Source organism: Siphateles boraxobius, unplaced genomic scaffold (genome assembly GCF_051911475.1).
Source record: "Siphateles boraxobius isolate OS27281-9 unplaced genomic scaffold, OSU_SipBor_1 130, whole genome shotgun sequence".
NCBI classification, from domain to species: Eukaryota; Metazoa; Chordata; class Actinopteri; order Cypriniformes; family Leuciscidae; genus Siphateles; species Siphateles boraxobius.
Window position 1 is genome coordinate 38,839,543 of NW_027508734.1, and position 24,665 is coordinate 38,864,207.

Here is a 24,665-nt window from a genome sequence, read left to right on the forward strand (position 1 = left end):
AAATAGGCCAATCTTTTTCTGAAAAAATATATTTTTTATGAGAAAAGTACAATATCAAACATTTCTTAGTTTGACAACTATAATGACTTATTAAAATCAAATTACAGATTGTCTTCTCCTTTCTAACAAATCCACAGATGCAAATAACGAACGAACATTACAAAATAATAAAATATGACAAACCCTAGTATGGGCAGCATTTATATATAAAGAAAGAACAAAATAAAGTGCTCAGTTTAAGATTTTTTTTTAAACATCAGCTTGAGATAACCTTTTCCTTTTTGTTAACTCAATTTTTTATCTGAACAGTCTCAACCAGTTGCAGAAACAGACTATCAACTCAAACATTTCCCCCCTCTTTTTTTACTTTGATAAACAGTAGGGCTGAACGATTATGGAAAATAATCTAATTGCGATTTTTTTTAACCAATATTGCGATTGCGATTTAATATGCGATTACTTTAAGTTCTTTACCTTCTGTATTAGTCGACAAAGACAAGCAATAAATCATTGAACAGTAGGGATGGGAATCTTTAGGCAGCTCATGATCCGATCTAATTTTTTTCTTATTAATTAATCTTAATAATACTTAAAATATGTATTTAATTACATGTGTAAATATACATACATTATATATATATATATATATATATATATATATATATAATTTTTTTTTTTATATATTAATTAAACCAATTACATGTTAAGAATTTTAAATGGACTATAAACTAATATAGCTTCAACATATAAAAGCTAGTAAATAAAGAGGAACAAAAAAAAAAAACATTACAAGCCATAAACAAAGAGTGCTTTCAGTATTTAAAAGTAGGCTGTCTGGACGTTTTCCATTCAAGTGCTGGAGTGATTTTCCCCCTATACGATAAATTGCATTCATACTAAAGCACATATCTCTTTTGAAATTGTAAATGTAGTTTGTCCTATTGGTTTAAGATATACCTGACCGTGTTTACATTAATTTCGCGTCAAAAGCATTTTGAGATGCAAGTACATTTACCCAATGAGTCGCTCAGAGCCGCATGCACGAGCACTTTTCACAAAGCGCGCGTAAGTATTTTAAAATGAAAGCAGCTTTCTCAGTGATTTTCATAATTTTAATATATAAGCCAACTGCATTCCAAAAGACATAATGCCTTTGTGGAGCATTTGTAAGGAAAATTCCGGCGGCCAAGACCGCGCACTGCAAGAGTAACATCAAAGCGGCAAAACCTGTGCAATGAAGCCCGCGACTGTCCTTAATTCGCTTAAACCCCGAACTTTATGAAAGATTATTTTTCGGAAGGTTCGAGCGGTGTTGTGTGTGTGTGTGTGTGTGTGAGAGAGAGAGAGAGAGAGAGAGCGAGAGAGAGAGAGAGAGAGAAATTAGAAGCAAGCAGAATACGGTTGTTTCTAAAGCATGCGCAGCGTCATCACGCATGTGTGTTTAAAAACTAAGCTCAGATTCGATTCTGAAATTCTCTGAATCAATCCAGAATTGTTGGAGGGAGAATAAATAACACAATATCACATAGGCTACATAAAAAATAAACTGTTCTTTCCTGTATGCCAGACCTATGCGTAGCGTGCCAAGATGCTTGATTTGCAGACTGCTTTTCTCTCGCGTGTCACATGACCAGTGTAATCGCAGCTTTTGCGGTTACAAAATCGCATTTCATCATATCGCGATATTATCGCAAATGCAATTAATCGTTCAGCCCTAATAAACAGTAATGCTGTCTTGAGGTAGACATTTGAAGAAAGACAAGTGTGTCCTCCTTCATTTAAAGATTTTGTGCGAGAAACACCAGCCTGTCAACGGCATTCTGCTTCAGAGATGCTCTGTGGCAGGTCACGATATTGCCACTGCAGCTGAAAACCCTTTCGGAGGGTGAACTGGTAGCTGGTACCAAGAGATACTTTTTTGCCAGTTGCCACAGAGCTGGAAAGACAACTTCATGATCCTTCCACCACTTTAGGGGATCAGTGTCACTATCCACACTTGCTGACTGCAAGTAACTTGACTGTTCATTTTCAATAGCCCCCCTCTTGGTTGGTACAGTGGTGGTGGCGGCTGTGCGCTGCTTGAAGAAGCTTGCCAGTGTCTTAGCTTTTGGTGCTACTGCTGCTTCTTCGTCTTTTACTAACCAATTCCTCCGCACGCTCCGCAGACGTTGTTGCTTCCTCCATGTTTGTTGAAGAGTGGCTGAGCGTCTGTTCCTGCCCCTCCCCCCTCGAAAGAGGAGGAGCAGTGGCGGGTGTGCGGGAAGCAGTGCAGAGAGCAATGATCACAGCGCAAATTTGAACTATATCGCGATATATGCGATATGGTCTAATTCCATATCGCATCTAAAAATATATCGATATATTTTTTATATCGATATATTTTTTATATCGATATATCGCCCAGCCCTAGTTACATACATAACCAAGACGTTTCTTTTGTGAACTATCCCTTAGAACAGCTGATTTGCAACAGATAGTGTAAACTTGTAATGGTGGCACACTCTGGCCTACACTATTTGTTGCAAATCAGCTGTTCTAAGAGATAGTTCACAATAGAAAATACTGGCACAGACTACTTGCAAGGTGAGAGAATAGTTGTCTAATTTTCATGTGTGGTTGGACTAAGGAATAGTCACTCAAAATTCATAATTATTTAGTAGTCTCTTCCTATAGTCTGTGGGCCAGTAAAAATAAACTAATCTCTGACTGAAACACCATGCTTGCCTCATCTTGAATATATCATAATGAACGCATTCAAGTAATGCCTATTATATTGAAAGCAGGCGCTCTTGTGGTGTGGGATGCATTTTCTAGGGCTTTCTATTTAAAAAAAAATGAACATTTAAGTGTTCAACTTCAACTTCTTTCTATTTTAATGAAAATCCCCCTTCCACGCACAAGTGGTCACTAAATGGTTTAATTGTGTCACAAACTGTGACAAAAGCATGCTTTACATTCAGCATTGGCGTAATTGGGGTCCCTAAACATTTAACAGTCAGTTGACACGCAGTGTGAAGTACTCTGAATTGGCATATTATTGAGTCAACCAGAGTTTACAAACAATGCAAAATCTAAATTTGTTTGTCATTGAATCATTCATTCAAGAGATTCGATCAAAAACACTGAATAATCCAGTAATCAAACAAGTGACGTCTTTACGAGTGAGTCATTGAATCATTCATTAAAATGTAATGTTAATTTAAGTCGTGATTCGCAACTTATCCAGAATTGTGCAGCTCTACTCCAACTGACTGTTTTTCCTATGACACACACTGTGAAACACATTGATGGGCAAATGGTCATTTTGAGCCCTGACATATGTTATTAACTAAATTTACAAGGTCCTGCTATTAAAAAGTGCTCACCTTGGTTGACGTCTTCATTCGAAGTTGCAGTTGAAAAGGCAGCATCTCTGTCACTGTCGGCATTATCTCTGACTGTGGTGGGGAATGGAGCAGGCGCGGGTGCTGTCGCTCGGCTATCGTTAGCCGAGCTACTGGCTAACGGCACCGATGTAGCGTTGCGAGGTCGTTTGTTATTCTGAAAAAAAATTTTTGTTTGAGTAGTTCACTTAATCTTTCTTATTAATTCTTTAATTAAATATTCTAAAGGCCATATTTAAAAATGGCGCTGAGCATTGCCAAAATGCCAGGCAGCAATCAGGCAGTGATTGACAGTGCTCTGATCCAATCTGGCGTTGGGCATTGTCAGATTGACGGTACCTGCCTAGTCCAATAGTGTGGGATCACTGCATCACTGTCTTTACTGGGTGTTTTTATTCACGTGAGATTGGATTAGCTACCAAATGGTGCACATCAGAGGGGACTTAGAAGTGGGTATACGCAATGCCGACTGAAAAAGAAGTGGGTATTCGCCGTATACCTGCGTATACCCTGCACTACACCAGTGCTGATAACTCCTTTAGCACTGTTTTTGATATGAAAATAAATGTCAGTGAAATGCCACTTACTATTTTCAGTAACTAAAACCATATCAGACTTTAATCTCCATTCTTAACAATTGTCTCACACCTCAAACACACAAGGAATCATTAAACCATGTAGCACCCTGCTGCACTAAGCTAGATTGATCTTTTTATAGAGTCTCTATTGTTAAAGACCTGTCTTGTATGTGAGCGGGTGGCATGATGTAGTGTGTGCTGTCTTTTCATCAGATAGACACAGATCAGACAGACCGATATCAGCGCAGACAGCAAGTGTCAAAACCTGTCTGGAAGAATATTTTCTGCATCCCTAGCTGGATTTTTTTCATTGCCCTACAATCGATTATCCATATTTGATACCTCTAATGTATTATCAACACATAAAGTCCATGTGTTGCTCTTGAGGACTATTTTTAGTAATGCATACAGTATTTGAAGACATTTTAACTAAAAATGGTCTCTCTAAGTACATTAAAAATGATTTTAGCCACACATTCTGCTTTAGTGGTGAGTCTGGTATGCTTAGCTCATGCTCTGTCATCAGTGAAGCTATATTGACTTTCATTTGGGAAAAAAATTAGAAAAGGTAATCAGTAGAGTGCGGAAAATTCTCAGTGGTAGAAAAGAAAAAATGCAATTTTCCGCCCAAATTCCAGTTTCTTGCACACAATAATGAAGGTTATTGTTTGGAGCCTAATGTTAACCCATTGTTGAAGCTTTGAAACTTGACCAGATTACACTGTCAATTTGGTTTTATTTGTATGAAGATTAATGAGAGAGATTGCCTTGGTATTTTACTTCTTCATATATAAACTAATTACAGTTAGTTGAATTGCAGCTCATTAATATGTAAATACACAAGCCTTTCTCACTAATGCACAAGGCAGTTTATGCTGAAACATTTAAATTGTTTACAAGTGCAAGGTAGGCCTAATTGAAATGGGCATTTGAGGACCTGAGGGTGACCTCTGCATTGCAGATACTCTTTTGTACAATTGCAGAATATAATAATAATATAATAATTCTTACTGTGGCAAATCTGTAATTCTTCAGTTGGACGCCTTGCTGCATACGCTGCAGAGATAGATTAGTTTTCAATTACCTGTGTGTAGTGAAGCCTAAAAGCTGGACTGGCCTCTTCGTCATAGCTGTTAGGACTATTTAAAGCTTAACGTATGAGATTTTGCTGATTCTGAAACTCTGAAACTCTGAAACAAATATGCTTCTGCAGAGGTTGATACTAATTATAAACATTTGCATTCATGATTAATTTGTTTACTGTTGCAATTAGCAACATGTCTGTGTGTTCAATCTTACAGTTTTGCAAGATTTGAAATTGAAATGCATTTATTTTTGAATTTATGTGAGATTTGTTTGTGGGATTGTGTGTGTGTGTGTGTGTGGGTTTGGCTATAATTGTGAGGGCCAAATGTCTGCACTTATATAGTGAAATATTATGGCAACCAACCAGTGAAGAATTTTGCTGATCCTCATTAGGTAAAATGGCTTATAAATAAATGTATATAAAATTATTACACAGCTCTGTGTAATGCGTGATTAAGATTAGTCAATCATGCCATCAAGCAGCAGTATGTTATTCTCGGCTGACAACCAGTAAAAACTGTTAACACAGGCTCATTCAGGTAACTGAATGCTGCATTTATTTGATCAAAATACAGCAAAAACATTTTAATAGTATTACAAATTAATATCTAATTTAATATATTTTAAAATGCTATTTATTCATGTGATGGCAAAGCTGAATTTTCAGTCTTCAATGTCAGACTTTCCTTCGGAAATAATTCTGATATGCTGATTTGGTGCTCAAGAAACATTTTTTTCTTATTATCAATGTTAAAAACAATTGTGCTAAAATTGTTTCAATTTAATATAACTGCATTTATTTGAAATGGAAATCTTTTGTAACATTATAAATGCCTTTACTGTCACTTTTGATCAATTTACCATATCATTGCTGAATAAAATGATTAATTTATAAAAAATAAAAATAAACGAAATAAGTATTTATAATTATATAGTTATATATTTATATATAAATTCATATCACATTGTGATTATACTGTAAGGTTTTTCTGATTTAGTTTGCATATAAATTATGTGTTGTCAGATTCAGGTATGAAGACGTGAATGCTCACACCACTGCTGATTGCTCTTCTGCCTCCGCTGTGAAAGCCCACTGTGCAAGGAAGGACGACTGCTTGTGTGTGTGGGTTTCATGATGCAGAAGATAAAATGCCTGCCAAAACTCAATTGTCTAGTTTTCTGTCCTGCAGCTATAGACACTTTTTATACCCTTTCGACAACAGCACCGCTCCCAAGCCCCTCCATCTGAACAAATATAACTTTACCAGATGCATCTTAAGCCTTGCCTCAGACCAAACTGTTCAGCTAATGGCAATTCTCCATTTCAAATCTTTTTAATTCAGTTTAATCCGTTACGGCAAACTCGTACTCTCAGACTCTGAGGAGAGCTCACTTACGTAAACAGACAAAAAGATCAACAGCTTCAGTCACATAAATAAATCAATGTTTTGCTTTTGTGTCCAAGGTCAAAACTAAGATCAGTATAAACGTCCCTTTTAACGTTTCTTCCCTCCCCACCTTTGTCTTTTTTGTGTAAAAAGCTAGTATTTTTTTTCTGCTTGACAAATCATGCCTTCCCATCAGCCATCTGTCCTGATAAATGAAGCATTATTGGTGGCAACATGCTGCATTTTTATGTTCCTCTGTGAATCAGTGCGCATAAGAGTCAAGTAAGAAATTACAATGTAGTCCCTGGTGACAGTCATATCAGGACAACAAGGGCATGAAATAGATCAAGGTGAAATATTTCTTATTAAATGTCTTATCTTCACCAGCTTTGCTGATTTTAGATATTATGTCAGATGTCTTGAACTAAAGGGATCTCAGATAGTTTTTTTTTTTTCTCAAAGAAGCTTCTAGTTTCTCCATTAAAGCACATGCATGAGCACTCCCAGTGGAAAATGTTATTGCTCAGAGGTTGCTTTTCTAGCTTCAGATACTCAGTTATGTGTTATTTATGTATCAACTGTATATTTTGTTATAACTGCTATACAATTCATTGGGAAGTATAAATACAAATTCTGACATAGTCTACTGTAGTATAGAATGGAGAATTAACATGGATAGCATAGCAAAGATTATTGGGCTCTGGGAGAATTTGATAACATGTTTGAATTAAAAGATAATTGGTATACTATTCTTTACATTCCAGTTATTAGAAGCAGAAAATTGGCCTGATAATATATTTTACATGCCTTATTGTGAAATAAAATGTATTTAGATATAATGTAATTTTTTTCTTATAAATTTTTTTTTTAAAATATTTATATGTTTATATTACATTCTACAGAATTGGTGCAAACTGCTGTCCCACAACCAAAAAACACATTTAAAAAGCATTTAAGTATTCAAATTTGAGATGTTTACAAGGATCCTTCTATTATCTATTGAATCCCACAATAATATTTGAAATATCAGTAAGCTTAATATATATAAAATCATCATTTATTGGGTACTTTCAATTGGGAGGTGCCTGTCCCGAACCCTAACCCCTAAATTTAAACTTGTGAAAATTATATTGATATTTTCCATTGTTGTTTTTAAAATATCTTTTTGATTTCTTTTAAAAAGTGAAGTTAAAATAAACTTTATATTATTTTATATTTTATTTTTAAATCATGAAACTTTGTTAAAAAATGTGTCCCGCATTTTCATGTAACTACCGAAACAGTGTGTGTTTTAGTCCATTGGCTGAGACTGATTTTAACCACACCCCTAGTTTTTTTATCAGGAAATATTCATGTGTCCCTCTATCTCATAGCCTCTCTTTCATTGTAGATAGGTACCATCATTTTGAGGGAAATGTGTTCAAAAGTCTAAAAATCTATGTGTAACTTTAAGGAACGTCACTACCAAACACCTTTTTTCTGCAATTAAGCAAACTTTTTTGGGTGTTATTCCATAAAATTTTGTTTTTATGTGTGTACAACTGTTCAGAGATGTGCTAGGTAACCATGTGCTAATTATCATCTTTGAACTGGGCTTAAAAGTATTTAAAATTGTCGCTACTAAAACAGTCACTACCGAAACATGTGGAGAAGTTTCAGTTGTGACATCATGTTTATTTTTTTTGTGTTATTTTGGCTTGCTTAGTTGGGGACATTTAATATTCAATAATATTATTGATCTGCCTTGCTTAAGGTGGACGTTGACTCAATTTTCTTTTAGAAACAAACTCTGTTATATTATTTTCATGTTGTCACTGTGAAGCTGCTTTGATACAATCTGTATTGTAAAAAGTGCTATATAAATAAAGGTGACTTGACTTGACTTGACTTATTCGATAAAATTTAGTTTTTGTGTGCAGTACCGCTGCTAGCCATTTTGGTGCCCTAAGCATAATTCCTTTATGATGCACTACCGAAATTGTGCCGTCACGACTGAAACATGGATGTTTTGTCCAAAATAAAGTATATTGAATTATCAACTAAGATGTTATTATAGTGTTTGGTTCCATGTATATTCAAACTAATGAATCCTTAACTTTGAAATCAGTATGATTAACTTAATGCATTTTACAAAGAAAGATACAAAATACAAAATACAACAAATTTTATAAATTATACCGGAAATATTGTTAAAATTGTAATAGTTATTGATTAACCTGTGAAAAACTTTTTTTAAAAATACCAAAAAATATATTTACAAGGAAGATGTAAACAAAATATTAATAGGTCAATATAAGCCTCTTATTAAATTATTTATTATTGTGTTTCGTTAATGACAAATTTTGGGAGAGGAAAAATATTCCAAAACTTTCTGAAAATACAATATGATACTTAACTGCACAATTACTAGAAATGTGTACCTTGGATATTAAACAATTTGCATACATAAAAAATTTGTGGAAAAAGACACATTTTTTTCAAGACGTTTCCAACTCTGACTTTGAACCAATTCTGTAGAATGGCCCACATAGGCCTAATGACTTTTCTCCAATAACAGTCATATTTTTCAAAAACAATTTTCACTGGCTTTATTCACACAGTCTCTTATTAACCTATTCTTCACATTTCTGGTTCCTTTGACATTGACAACATGGTGGCTTGCAGAGACATCACTGGTCAGGACCTTTTTTAAAAGCAAAATGTAAATGAAAGATGAGACGAGGCTTCCCTGAGCTTGTGTAACTGTTATTTTCGTTAGGACAAATCAATGTCATATATGGAACAGTCAGGTAAAGCTTAAAGGACAAGTTCGGTATTTTACACTTAAAGCCCTGTTTTAAGATCGTTTCTGATGAAATAGAACGGTTAAGATTAAAACACATGCTGCTGGCCCGAGAATTTCTGGTTTCTGTGGTGGCACCCCCCCACCTCCACAATGGTTGCATAGGTTCACTGGAACAATCCTTCCTAAAACGCATTAAACATTAGTTTACAAAGACGTGAAACTCACCGAGTGGTCTGTGGTGTTCACTGATAAGCTCGCACAAAAATCGCTGCAAAAGATGCTTTCCAACAGGTTTTTTCTTAGTTTTTGTCCAACTCCATTGACTTGTATTCTATTGGATATTCTGTGAGGTACGGTATTACTCCGCCGCCGGAAATGGAAATGGGGTTGTTTGTATTCTTTCTGTAGTTGTATGCATCGCGGTATCGTAGGCTACGCTATCCAAACATTTTTAAAAGATCAAAGCTATCCTTGTCAACTTGGAAATGGATTCCTAGACATTGGTATGGAACGATGATGATTTTGAGATCGATTTTGATGGAAAGGGTTACAGGTTTGAACCTGAATATTTGAACCTGAGCATTATCGCCACCAACTGGGCTGGAGTGTCTATTATTCAAGCTCTCAACGGAAGAATGTACGGGTCTGAGGCGTTTGGAAAAATAGGTCCACAGTTTTACAATGAATGGTAAAACACCTGTTGGAAAGCATCTTTTGCAGCGATTTTTGTGTGAGCATATCAGTGAACACCCCAGACCACTCGGTGAGTTTCACGTATTTGTAAACTAAAGTTTAATGCGTTTTATGAATGATTCTTCCAGTGCCCCTATGAAACCATTGTGGAGGTGGGGGGGTGCTAGCACAGAAACCGAAAATTCTCGGGCCAGCAGCATGTGTCCAAATTTCAATCTTAACCGTTCTATTTCATCAGAAACGATCTTAAAACAGGGCTTTAAGTGTAATAGCGAACTTGTCCTTTAACCTCTACTGTAGGACAAATTATACTAATTCATCTAATTCTTTTTTTCTGGACATCTACTGAAAATAGAAGACAATTTATATAACAGAGAAATATAACTTCTCAACAAACAAAACAAAAAAAAACCAGTGACAGAACTTGGGGTAAGCTAAGTCATTGGGGAATTGGAAAATGTAAATGTTAAATACAAATCGTGAGCTTAGAATTGTACAGTTCTATCTCCGTTTAGGGTAGTTCTGAGATATTGAGCATCAAAGTTTTTAAATCCCTGCTGTTTTGTGAGATGGAACCTTTTTATTTTATTAATAACTTCTAACAAAAATTTTTTTTAACAAAAATAACACCACACAGGCATTAATAAACACCTAATGGATAAGATTATGTCAAAAACTCAATTTCGACCAAAAGTGGAGATAGAACCATATAATTCTAAGCTCACGAAATATGAACATAAAATTATTTGTTTTATGCATTTTAATGAGCCACTAGCACAACTTACCCTCAATCTAACGTGCTGCGTTAAAGTGAGACTCTTATCGGGCGATAAAAAAAATATCGCCGTTAATCTATTCTTAAAGTTGGGTTGGGAGCTGAGCTGGATCTGTTACGCAAGCTATGATGACTTTCACCTTGATATTTTAGCGCTGATGTATACCTAGCCAAATTGCACTGTAGGGGGTAGGGATGGGAATTGAAAACCGGTTCCACTCAAAAACCAGTTCTAAGTTTTACGAACCATCGATATTGTATGCCCTCGACGTTAACGATTCCTCTTATCGATGCTCCTGCTCCAAGTCCCAGCCATAATATACACATACAGACCGCGAACTCAACTTTCCCCTTTGTCCTTTATCGGGCACCATAGCATGACGTCTATACGCATCTGTGTGTCATTCGTGATGTCAAAGCGATTTGAGCAGAGGAGGTGAACATGGAGTGGAAAAGACGATCTAAAGGTTGGCTTTATTTTACTAAACAAGACAAATTATGCTGTTTCCTGTTTGCATAAACAGGGTTTTTCCTGCATTAAATTCGGTGAGTAATGTAGATGAACTGCTGCGCTTGTGACAGGGCACATGTTTAACTGAAAGAACGAGCAGAGAGAGAGAGAGAGAGAGAGACCCGGTCGCGCGCGCGCACTCTCTCACTTCGGAGCCAGGCGAAAGTGTAAACAAGACTTCACCATCTCCACACTAAGCCCTGTCTTGCTCTCTCCCTCACACATATTACTGGTAACCAAAATAAATCGACACGATGTTATAAAGGTCGGAAGACAAAAGTTTCATGTGGATCATTCGGAGATTTTGTTTTCCTGAATTACCGCTGGGTGTGAATTGTGCTAAAATAAGTTACCTTAACTTCTCTGAAAAGCGTTCCACACATTCAGCTGACAATCTCAAGTACCACCTAAACGCAAAGCATCCCTTAGCTAATGTGGTAGTTGCCGGGCCAAGCACTGATGTAATGTTAAACTACTATGTTTGAGTGCAACCGAGGCAAGCAGCACAGCACTATCAGTTAGATGTAAATATGTATCCAATAGTAAACACAAGTATATCTGATTGAACTTGATTTATTTTCATCACCAATTATCATAGTAGAACAGCTTTCTCAAGCCGTTTGTGATGCATTTTGGAAACAGGAGATGAGCCCCTGGTCTAATGCGCCATCTGGCTTGAGAAACCCATTCTCAAAGACTTAGGCCTACTTTTAGTCATTATTTGGGTAGCACAAATATTCTGAATGCCTTCGACAGAATTCAAATGAGCCATTTTAATCTAGATTAATCTAGATTAATTCCAAGATTACAGTGAGATTAATCTAGATTAAAAAAATTAATCTATGCCCACCACTAGAAAAAATATTTACTTAATAATTTATAGCTATTAATCTTTAACCAAACAATTTGTGCAGATTTATAATGTAATTCAACATACATTATTCTTGTATAATTTTAGACTGATATTTTAGATTTGCTTTGAAATAAAACATCTCAGTGTTACGCCTGTCACCCGGTTCCCTTAGAGGGGAAAGAGATGCTGCGTCATGGCATTGATGCAATGCCTTCAGCCTGCCCCGGTGTCTGAAGTACTTGTGAAACTCGCTGAAACTCTTGGCCAATGGATGTCAGGTTACAAAGCGTAGCGTGCCAAAAATACCATAAAAGGGCACCTATGTCACAGATTATAATTGTCTGATGAGGTGACGTGAAATATGGCAATGCGACGTAGCATCTTGTTCCCTTCTCTGGGAATCGGGTTACATACGTAACCCTGAGACCTTCACTTTTTAAGGTAACTCAACACTGGTCATAGTTTTGACACTATGGGAACATTAATACCAACAAATGTCTGACCAGCAAGGTTAAAAAATCCTGTGGCCTACTGAATGGATTAACTTGAGAGTCTGTGGTCGAATCCATGTCCAAACTCTAAAGCCAGCCTGACGCAACACAAACCTATTACATACGTAGGAGTCTTAAAAGAGGCCATGCTCCTAGAGTGGACTCTCTGATGCCTAGAGGCAACACCATTCCACACGCCTCATAGTCAAGGTGAGAACGCAGGTATATCCATTTTCCAACAAAGTGTGTCAAAACAGTAAAAGTTCTTTACTTTACTTGCGGAGGAGCCATCTTTCCATTCTTCACAGCCAGTGTGCAGTTAAACTAATTTAGGTTTCACAACCTTAAGAACACAAAATTTGCTTCAACTCAGTACAGATATGACTGATAGACTTAAGTTCATATTAATACAATCCCTCTGATGGATTCAGTGAATGATTCGTCAAACTGATCCAGTCAGGCAATTCCTAAGTTGAATGTTTTTGAATTATTGATTAAAAGAACCAGCTCATAAGACTCCTTTGTTCATGAATCATATGAACTGGTTCTGCTGTATGGTGCTTTTGTGTGCAACCCACAATGACAAATCAACAGAAAGGTGTGTTTTCTTGATATTACTTTATGATAAATAGTATTTTTCTGTGATCACATTTGATTCAAACTGCAAGCTCTAACCGGGTAAAATATAATTTATTTTGCTGTGGCTCTGGATGAGAAAACGTCTCAGGTTACGTATGTAACCCTGGTTCCCTGATAGGGAACGAGACGCTGCGTTGAGACGCGGTGGGAACGCTCTGCGTGATTGCATCGTGAAGCACGTGTATAATCAGTTCAAAGGAAGAGCGAGACGTCATAGGCGGGTGACGTCATCGACCAGGAAACTATAAAGCAACCCTGAAATCAGACCGCGACAGCTTCTGAAAGGTCTGAAGCAAGTCGATCAGGGCATGCAGGAAGTATGGCAGATAAACGCAGCGTCTCGTTACCTATCAGGGAACCAGGGTTACATACGTAACCTGAGACGTTCCCTTTCAAGGGAACTCCAGCTGCGTTGAGACGCGTTGGGAACCCCATACCCACTATGCCATAAAGACAAATGCCCGTTCTGTGTGAAGTCCTTGCACACACTAGAAGCAAGCAACCTAGCCCCAGGAGTGGAGAGGTGTAGGTCATAAAATCTGACAAATGTATGTGGTGAGGACCAGTCTGCCGCATTACAAATATCCTGAAGGGAAACACCCGAAACTAAAGCCTAGAGGCAGCCATACTCCTTGAAGAATGGGCCTGAACAGCCACAGGTGAACGCTGTCCGGCCGCTTCATAAGCAAGTGAGATAGCCTCAACTACCCACTTGCACATTATCTGTTTAGATGCAGGGCAACCTATCTTAGGTTACCCGAAGCAGACAAATAATTGTTCTGATAGAAGCCACTGAGCAGCTCTGTGGACATACGCATCCAAAACCCGGACAGGGCATAACAGATTTAAGATTTTCCTGATCTGGGGTATTAAAGGTGGAGGACAGAAGGCCTGGAGCACAAATGACCCGCACATTTAGTAGGTACCTAGAAATACAACCCGACCTGGGGTGAAGAAATACTACCACCAAACCAGGTGCAAATCCAACTACGTGGAGGCCTCAGCCTCATGTACCACGGAGAAGACGAAATTAAGGATCTCTCCTCAGAGATAACCCAGCAAAGAAACATTCATTACAGAAATCAAGTACTGTACCAACAGGGCAGAAACAAGATTCAGAAGGCGCTCTCTGCACCAGGCAGATAACAGCATATTTAGTCTTCTCGTGGAGGTAGCTCTAGACTGGAGTCTGGTCTCCACAACCTCGGTCGAGAGACCTGAATCCATGAGCTGGGCCCCCTCAGAGGCCGAGCTCACAGTATCCACAACTCCAGAGCTCCCAGGAGCAAAGATATCGGAGAAAAGCGTATAGGTGTAGCGGCAACCACACCTATTACATCACATCCAGTCCAAGCGGAGCTGGATGTGTGAGGGAGAACCACAAGGGCAATGCACTGTACAAGCGATGCGAAAGGTCGACTTGTAGTTTGACCGAAGTTCTCCCTAAGAAGCTACACCACCTAGGGGTGAAGTCTCCATTCCCCGGGCCACTGCCAAAAGCTCGGACTGAGATAAAATCAACCAATCGTCGACATAATTTAATACGCGAATGCCCTGGAATCTCAGAGGAGCCAGAGCAGCATCCACGCATATTGTAAAGGTGCGGGGTGATAATCTAGGCCGAATTGAAGAACCTGATACTGGTATGCTTCGCCCCTGAAAGCAAACCTCAGAAACCTCCTGTGATGAGGATGGATAGATAAGTAAGCATCCTTTAAGTCTATTGTGACAAACCAGTCCTCGGACTGAGTCTGTGACACAATCATATTTAGCGTAAGCATACTTTGAACTTAAGATTCTGAAACCTGCTGTTTAATTGACGCAGGTCTAGAGTAGAACGCAACCCCTCATCCTCTATTGGAACAATGAAGTAATGGCAGTAAAACCCTGACTGTCTGCCCGGAGGAGGAACCCCTTCTACAGCTCCTTTTGCAGAAGTGTCAGTACTTCCTGCTCCATAACCAAAGCCTGCTCGGGGTCCACCGAGTGGGGAGGACCCCTAGAAATCTGGGTGGACAAGAACCGAATTCTGAACCTTTTTCTATAGTGTGTAGGACCCACCGAGAAATATGTGCCAGTAGTTTCCACACTGCCAGAAATTCTACTAGGGGAACCAGTCTCTCAAGACTGGCCTCTGGATTTGGGTGAACAGTCACTACGGTGCCCTGAAGCGGCGAACCGGCAGGGAACAACCGGACTGACCGCTCTACGACCCTCCTCGGAGGATCGTATGGGGACGCTGACACCTCGGTGCCCTGAACGGCGAACCGGCAGGGAACAACCTAACTGGCAGCGCTGCAACCCTCCTCAGAGAGTCGCGGCCCAGAGGGCGCCGAGGAGAAACGATTTCTCAAAACCGTCCCTGCCCCGGAGGAGCCCTCAGAAGCCTGATAGCCTCATTTTTTTTTGTTTTGTTTTTTTACGACAGGACTTCCTGTCTAAGCTTTATTAGAGATGATGACAGTCCTCAGATCTTGCCTACCTCTAAATAACTTAGTTCCTATGACCATCCTCGGAGGATCGTATGGGGACGCTGACACCTCGGTGCCCTGAACGACGAACTGGCAGGGAAAAACCGAACTGCCAGCGCTGCGACCCTCCTTAGAGAGTCGCACCCCAGAGGGTGCCGAGGAGAAACGATTTCTCAAAACCATCCCTACCCCGGAGGGGACCACCCTTTAGAAGCCTGATAGTCTCGGCGTCAGGGCTTCCTATTTGTCCAAGCTTTTTTAGAGATAAAATAGTCCTCAGATCTTGCATATCTCTAACTGGCTAGACTGCTACCGCCACCCAAGTCCCCCTCGATTGTGGAGGAGCCCAAATGGCGATGCTCGTTTTGCACTCTGTGCTGCGAGGAGCTTAGTAGACCGAGACTGCTCCGCCCAGCAGTCTCAGGAACATTAGATTGGTGAGGAAGAAACCTCTGTAATGCCGCTGAATGGTTGTTTATTTCTTAGTTTTTTGAAAGCGGAGCGTACCGAAGAACAGACATAATTTTAACTTATTTTTCTTTATTTTTAAATCAGAAAAACATATATATATATATATATATATATATATATATATATATATTTATTTATATATATATATATATATATATATATATATATAAATAAATAAATATATATATATATACAATACATATATATATATATATATATCACTCCGTGGCCACCAGCAGGAAAACAACCGAACTGGCCGTGCTGCGACCCTCCTCAGAGAGTCGCCTCCCAGAGGAAGCAGAGGAGAAACGATTTCTCGAAACCGTGGAGGCTGAGATACAGAGTTTTTCTGTTTTTAGATATATTTCATCTAATAAACTCTTTTTATTTTTACTCTCATAATGTTCAGCTGGCCAGAAAATATTTAACTAGCAAAAGCACTAGATAAACCTCCTTTTAAAGCTCTTCTTTATTCAACAGAGTTATGAGCTGACTTATTTATTCATTTATTGAAAACTCAAACATCTGCCTTTTTCTTGATATCTTTATTCGTTTTGTTCTCTTTTTCTAAACAAAACACTAACGATACCAATTCCTCGGAACTGGAAATCGCCAGCACTGGATCTGGCAGGTGAAAGCTGAGATAGGGCGGGGCGGGGAGTGCGAACCGAACCATCCTCCTCGAAGAACGCTCGGCGGGAACGGAGCGTCCTCACGGACAGCTTCTCGCAATGCTCACAGTCAGCCCCCTCGAGAACTGACTGTGGCATGCTCCACTCCCAAATAGTAACAAAAAGCTGATGTGTGTGTCCCCACCCATGATATAACGTGGGCAGGGAACAACACAAAGCTGCTTGCTCTCTTTTGCCATAATATATATATATTGCAACTTGACAGACAACAATAAATATGACAAGGACAGAATACACAGATCGCTTGCTGAAGGCACAGAAGCTGTCGCGGTCTGATTTCAGTGTTGCTTTATAGCTTCCTGGTCTATGACGTCACCCGCCTATGACGCCTCGCTCTTCCTTTGGACTGATTATACACGTGCTTCACGACGCAATCACGCAGAGCGTTCCCACCGTGTCTCAACGTAGCTCGAGTTCCCTTGAAAGGGAACCAAAATATATATTTTTAGATGTACATTGTAGTACCATGTAAATATCATGGTACATGATGTTTCTGAAAGTTTAAATAGCTTTTTGTTGCCTATATTTGTCAACAAGAGAGTAGCGTTAGTTTTGGCAGGTCATGTCAGTCATGCTCATGTCAGCTGACTCTCAACTGATTCACATCTAGGGATACGATACCTATCCCTATATATATATATCCCTATATAGCATCCCTATATATAAGGTATTATCTGCAGCTTTATTGCGTTGCTCAGGAGCTAATAACCCTTCTCCATTCCCATCTCCTCTCTCGTCCACAATCAGGACTTGATTCATGTTCTCACATTAAATTATTGTCATTAAGAACATTAATGATATCGGCAAAACATTTATGTTGCTTATGTTCGGTGTATTCTGCTCTTACCCAGAATGGAACCATACAGCCAATTCAAACTGTATGCTAATTGTTAATCATCTTTGAAAATAGTGGTCCTGACAGAATCACATTTTTTTGTAGATACATAAAACAGTTTTTTTAACATTAGTTTCATAAGCCTTTTAAAATCAGCTGTCAGTCTTAATATTCTCTCTATGACTCCGTTTCACTCTCTCTCTTTTATGTCTGTGTAGTTCATCTCAATCAGAAGTATGTTCCGAGGAGTAGGGCAGGTGTCATTCTGGTGAGCCCTCTTAAAGAGTCATCAGTTCTGATTCTCCCCAGGATGTGTTTGCCTTGATTAAAAAATGCTCTCCAGGAGAAGACAAAGCCTCTCTGAATGCTAAGAGTGTTCTTGAGAATTCAAACATAGCAGACAGTAGCTAGAAACTTGTGCTCATTCACACATATTTTAAGACTGTAATGTTTTCATTACACTTTCTGCTGTATTTGATGTATTTCATTTACATCCTAAATATTCAGAGAGTGATGCACTCACTCATGCAAGATTTAATGATTTTTTGAAATATCCGTTTGTAGCTGAACTCTACTATTTTTGAATAGTAAGACCCAGATGCATATAAAATGTTTTTTTTTATGCTTTTTTGATGAAAGTAAAATGAGAAAATATAAAATATGATTGTGATTCTGGCTAGTAGACATGCTGCTCTCTCTGAATAGGTGGTGGTATTGACGGGGCAAATAGTCATCATTAGACCTAAATTGATCCTAACTCTTCTTTCACCAGCAATTAATGTTTTTATTAGGATTGGAGTTATTTGTGTTGTTAACTATGCTGTTTGCTCAGGTGTATCCATGAATACAACAACGGACAATATTCGATGCTTAATTGTCTCTCAAACATCCCTCAAACTACAGACCTTATGATCATCTTCTCAGTTGTGTGACCTTTATTCCACTACCACTGCATAAGACATGGGATGGAAAGATATGCTATGTTTCTGACAATGAGAAGAAACCAAATGACTTCTTCACTTGATGTTCCATATTCATGCTGCATTGGCTTTGCAGCATCCCCATCAACACTAACAATGACAACCTTTCAGGCTTGTTAGGCTTCAACTTGTGAAACCACCAATTAGTCACATGAAAAGATTTTAAATGGAAGAAATTAGGAAAAAGGGGATATTTTATCTGTCTTCCATCTGCCAGCCTGTTATCTTGTTAGAGCCAGATGCAGTGAAGAACCCTGCTCCTTGGATGATAAAATGGCATCCAGTCCCCCAATTTTCCTCTGCTTTCTTTTTCTTTAGTACCCCTATCATTTTACCTGAATGTTGTACTTTTCCATGTCTCTCTTTCTCTCTCATTTTCCTTTAAAATTCCTTAAAACTTGTGTTTTTGAATAAAGTAAATTTATTTCTCTAATAACTGTGTTTTTTAAATGAAGATTTCACTAAATTGTGTTTCTCTTCCCACAGATATGGAGAAGCAGGCAGACGGGATAGGGTCCAGTCATAAGAAACACCTATCCTCATCTCTCATACCCTTTGAGCATGACGATGCTGACAGTCAGGAGGAGGGCTGGGGGGTGAGTGAGCCATGTTTTATATCATAATCAACACTCTGTTCACTTTCAAGTAATAAGGTGAAAGTAGTTACTCTTGGCTTTGATGTGTTAGTTATAAAGTATGCAATGTTTGGTATGCTATGCTAAACATGATTTTATATGTACTGTTTTGTGGGTGTTATGTATATCTACACATCAGGATTTTGCCCTGCTCACAATATCCTTTTAAATAAAAAGCTCTCTAAATGAATGTTTTTACTAATTCCATGCCAGTGGATTGTTGACATCCATGCATAATATAACCTCTCTCTCTCTCTCTCTCTCTCTCTCTCTCTCTCTCTTTGTGGCCCTGTGGGGAGCCAGGCATGTAACTGGCTCAAGGGATGAGTTCTAATTAAAAATAACAGTACTTTCATACCAGCACAATACATTTAGACTTTTTTATTTATTTTTTATTTTTTATTATTTCTAGTCCCCATGAAATCAGAAGCTAGTGAGCTCCAAAACAATGTTAAAATTCACGTTTAGAATATATATGCATTAAAAATTTACAGTCTCATTCTAGCACCAATACGGATCAATATTTTTGATTAAATAAATATCATTCTGCACTTCACCTACTGCCTTGCTAACAGGGAACATTCTCAGAACTTTTGCTAACATTCTGGCAAGGTTTTCTCAAAGTTATGAACAAAGGTTCATAGAACATTAATTCAAAGTTATTTGGTCTTTAATAATGTTCTCAAAACATTAGCACAAAAACATTATTTATACATCAATTATGGAACTTTTGTTGCTTATATGTTTTAATTGGATGTTCGTCTAACAGCTTTACTGCTTGTTTCAGAATGTTCAGAGAACATTCAAAAGTAACATTCCCATAAATTTTTGGAAAATGTAATGTTCCCTTAACATTCACATCACCAAGTATTGTTTTTTTTTTTAACGGCGTTTTGAACGTTCAAGAAACATTCAGACATAAAGTTTTCATAACTTAAAGGAATAGTTCAATTAAATATTTAAATTCTGTCATAATTTACTCACCCTCAAGTTGTTTCAAACCTGTATGAATTTCTCTCTTCTACTGAACACAAAGATTTTTTTTTAAAGAATGTCAGTAACCAGACAGTTGATGTACCCCAATGATGACAGAATTTAAAATTTTAAAGGGGTCATCGGATGCCCATTTTCCACAAGTTGGTATGATTCTTTAGGGTCTTCATGTAAAGTTTGTAACATACTTTGGTAAAATCTCTCAATGGTTGTGTAAAACAACACCCTTTTTACCTCCTCAAAAACAGCTCTGTTCAAAGCGATCCGTTTCTGTGCATGTCTCTTTAAATGATAATGAGCAACTGCTCACCCCTCCCCTCTCTTCCATGGAGGTGTTGACACAAGACACGTAAAGTTATGCCTTGGTGGACAGTATACAAATGACTGAGGGGGAAATATGCTGATACGGGACGGTCCGTCAGCTGTCGTGGGCGGAGCATGAGCAATATGCCATCATATTGCTCAGAAAATCCAAACGGCTTGATTATTGAGAGGTGTTTAGGCTTTTTGAGGATTAAAAAAAAGGAGTAAATGGATTTTTTTCATTGTATGGTGGTTGTGTCCACACACTGCAAAGACACATTTATATGCAAACACCATATAAAAGTGAATTTTGCATCCGATGACCCCTTTAAGTGAACTATTCCTTTAATGGCAATGTTAGCAAAACATTCTTAGAATATATTTTTGTTAGCTGAGTCGTCAGCTTTTCTGTTCAATCAAGACTAGAATCTGAAGGTCCTACCTCCCTACACTATAAAAGACTGAAATCGGTCACTTGCTCACACATTTACTATTTTCAATATGGAAATATTTTCTATTCTATTTGTATACATAGAGAATAGTGAACTCTCCAGACAGTGTAAATATACTTTCCATTGAAGCAAATGTAGTCTTGTTTTTTGTCAGTGTGCTTCTGGTTCATACCAAGAAATATTTATTATCTAAATGTTGTATTTATACAAAGTTCTGGCATGAAACTCTAGATGGTGCAGCATAGCAGATCGATTCCGCTAAGACCAAACATACAACATTGTCATACCCCTTTACCATGCCAATCACTCTGGGAGTTGTCATGCCAGAAATATTTTTATAATGGTTAGAGAGGCTCAGTATAATAAACAGCAATGGCGAGCAGATCAAACAACACTGCTTCCGCCAGTGGTGGGCCGTCAGGGCCAGCAAGGCTTTCTCTGCTGGCCAAAACACTATCAGAATCACTGAATTGCACTTTAATATATTTTTTCCATGAATGAGTATTAAATTATTCCCAATAGTCCATTCTCTTAATCTCACAGCTTTTCTCTTGGTTGCGCTGCTTTCAGTATTGTATATTTATTTTAGTGCTTTTATCCAATTATATTTCAGCCATTATGTGTTGCCAGGGTAAAATAAATCTGCCTTGAGGCCTTCAGAGTCGACAGTGCGAGTGCCTGTAGCTTAAAATGAATAGAAATGAGACCGTTGCTTTAACTAATCAGATAATCAGTCAGATTTATTCAGCCAATCAAATTTCGATTTGATTGCACCGGGGCCATCTAGCAAGCGTACAATAACGTCGGCATTTTCACGTCCTTTGATTGGGTGGTCAGAGCACGTACTATTACTGGTAGTCAGAGGCTGAGCTAGCTAACCGCATCTGTAGCGAACTGCATAAACTAAAATACATTCCTGTAGATTTAATAGTTTTTCAACCTCCAAATTAATGTTTCTTTCCCTCCTCAACCCCCAGCAGGTTCAATACTACCGGAAAAAATCCCTTATTCAGCATTATCCAGCTTAACACTGAGTCACGGAACTCTATTCGATCTGTCCGGGAAAAACAGAACTGACTGTAATGTAACTTATGCCACGAATGATTTTGAAGGCAAAAGTCCCAATGCTCTCATTGATTTCCTTCAAAACTCTGTGTGAGAGCATGGGTCAGCTGTGTCCACTGCTTCTGTCGAGCAAACACTCTCAGCCCTAAAGCGAATTAAAACTTATGTCAGAAATACGACGGGACAGACTCTACTTTCAGCATTAGCCTCGATGGCGATAGAAAAGGTTCTTGGGACTGAAACGCACAGATAACCTGTACACCAGAGTAATTGAAGTCTTTTTGAGGAAAGAAATTAGGATGGATTTTGTGTAAAACATAATCAGTAGTTTTGGTGAGTATAATGCTTTTTTTGCCCACGCTTTTTCGCGATGAATAGGATTTTCTTCTCAAATGAGGCTTTGAACGGTGACATAGGCCTAAACAAACCTTGGTTAGGTTTTTTTGTAGAAAAGGATGAGCCCTTTGATATTGCTTTCCCAGACATAATTTTTTAATTGGAAAAAAAACCCTTGCTCATTAAGTTAGGGTTTACAATGGGTTATGAGTTATATCTGTATTATAATGAACTCATGTAAAGGATGGCATTTTAAACCTTACAAAGCTCACTCATTCATATTTGAAGTCATATGGATTGGAGTTTCCAATTGTTTGTCAAACAGTATATGCTAGCATACGATTTGGACAAATGGACATGAAGGAATGAAGAAAGTAGTTGTTTGAAGTGACTGTGGAGGCCTAACCTGATTTAAGTGCTCTGTGTATCTTTGTCAGCACTGAAATTATTTTAATCATAGTGAGGTTTTTATGATGTCATAGCTCTGTCACTTCTGCTTTTGATACTAGTTTTATGTGGGACCGAGCTATGGCATTTCCTGTCTGTCTCGTGTTTATGTTAAGTCTAGTTTCATGTGAGCACATGGCTTCTGTGTATTCCTGGCCATGTGCTCTTCTGTCTAATTGTCAGCCCCGCCTATCTCATTATCTGTTTAGTGGTTAACCTTCCTCACCTGTCGTGTCATTAGCCTTCTGTGTTTGTTCTCTATTTAGTCTCTGTTGTGTTTGCAGTTCAGTGTTGGTTCGTTTGTCCAAGTACCCGGTTCCTAGCGTTTATGTTTATGTTCATGTTCATGTTCATGTTCATGTTCATGTTCATGTTCATGTTCATGTTCATGTTCATGTTCATGGTCTGTATTATTCCCGTTTTCCCCCTTGAGGGAGTTTTGATTTGTAGCTTGTGTTTATTTGTTGTTTTCATTAAATTCACTTTTCACCTGCAACACGCTTCCTGATTTATCAACACGTGACAGAACGAACCAACCTAAAAGAATGTGGAAACAGCAGAGTGAGAGGGTTCCCTTGGGAAGAGACAGAGTACCTCCAAGATCTCTGTTCGAATATTTTGCGATAGCCGCTCAAAGGACTGAGGAACACATGGCAGTCGGCGGTCAGTGGAGAGGAGGAGACCACAGAACTACAACTGGCAGCTCGTCTGCAACTCTAGCTGAGTTGCAATCTTTCAGGGGAACCCGCTTGTTAAAATTCTCAGGGACCCTTTGAAGCCATGGAGGGGGACAGGATCTACACATGGTTACGCCCAGTACAAAGCCCTCGCCGCTGGTTTTGTCCGGCACAAGGCCTTCGCCACTGGCACCGTCCAGCACAAGGTCCTCGCTGCTGGTTCCGCCCGGCACAAGGTCATCACTGTGGGTTCCGACCAGCAGAAAGTCCTCGCCGCGGTTTCCGTCCGGCACAAGGCCTTCATCGCTGGCGCCACCCAGCACAAGGTCATCGTTGCTGGTTCCGTCCAGCTCAGAGCCTTCACCGCTGGTCCCGTCCAGCTCAGAGCCAGAGCCTTCACCGCTGGTCCCGCCCAGCTCAGTGCCTTCACCGCTGGTCCCGCCCAGCTCAGAGCCTTCACCGCTGGTCCCGTCCAGGTCAGAGCCTTCACCGCTGGTCCCGTCCAGGTCAGAGCCTTCACCGCTGGTCCCGTCCAGGTCAGAGCCTTCACCGCTGGTTCCGCCCAGCCTAAAGCCCTCACCGCTGGTTCCGTCTAGTCTAGAGTCTGTACTTCGCCGTCAACAACGGCGGAGGAGGAGAAAGACTTTCGGCATCCCACAGGGTCCGAGGGTCAGGCCTAAGCCTACGGTCAACCGAGAGACTGTTTCTGGACTCCTCGCCCTACCGGTGCCGCCCCAGCATCTTTCCTTGCCAGGGCCACCCAAGGGCCTCGCCCTGCCGGCGCCGTACAGACGTCTTACCCTGCCGGCGCCACCCAGGCGTCTTGCCCTGCTGGCGCCGCCAACCACGTCTGCCCAGTCAGAGATGGTTCACGTCACATCTGCCCAGTCAGAGATGGTTCAAGTCACGTCTGCCGATCCAGAGACTGTTCAAGTCACGTCTGCTGTTCCAGAGACTGTTCAAGTCACGTCTGCCGTTCCAGAGACTGTTCAAGTCACGTCTGCCGTTCCAGAGACTGTTCAAGTCACGTCTGCCGTTCCAGAGACTGTTCAAGTCGCGTCTGCCGTTCCAGAGACTGTTCAAGTCGCGTCTGCCGTTCCAGAGACTGTTCAAGTCGCGTCTGCCG

General features: G+C 39.3%; 1 protein-coding gene across 1 annotated transcript in view; it reads left to right on the top strand.

The window, feature by feature from the left end:
- The window catches only part of b4galnt4b (beta-1,4-N-acetyl-galactosaminyl transferase 4b), a 171,754-nt gene that overhangs the window by 13,293 nt on the left and 133,796 nt on the right, over positions 1-24,665 (top strand). The window contains exon 3 of the mRNA XM_077229364.1: positions 19,118-19,227. Coding sequence (XP_077085479.1) covers positions 19,118-19,227 — 110 coding nt within the window. The remainder of the gene's footprint in view (positions 1-19,117; positions 19,228-24,665) is intronic.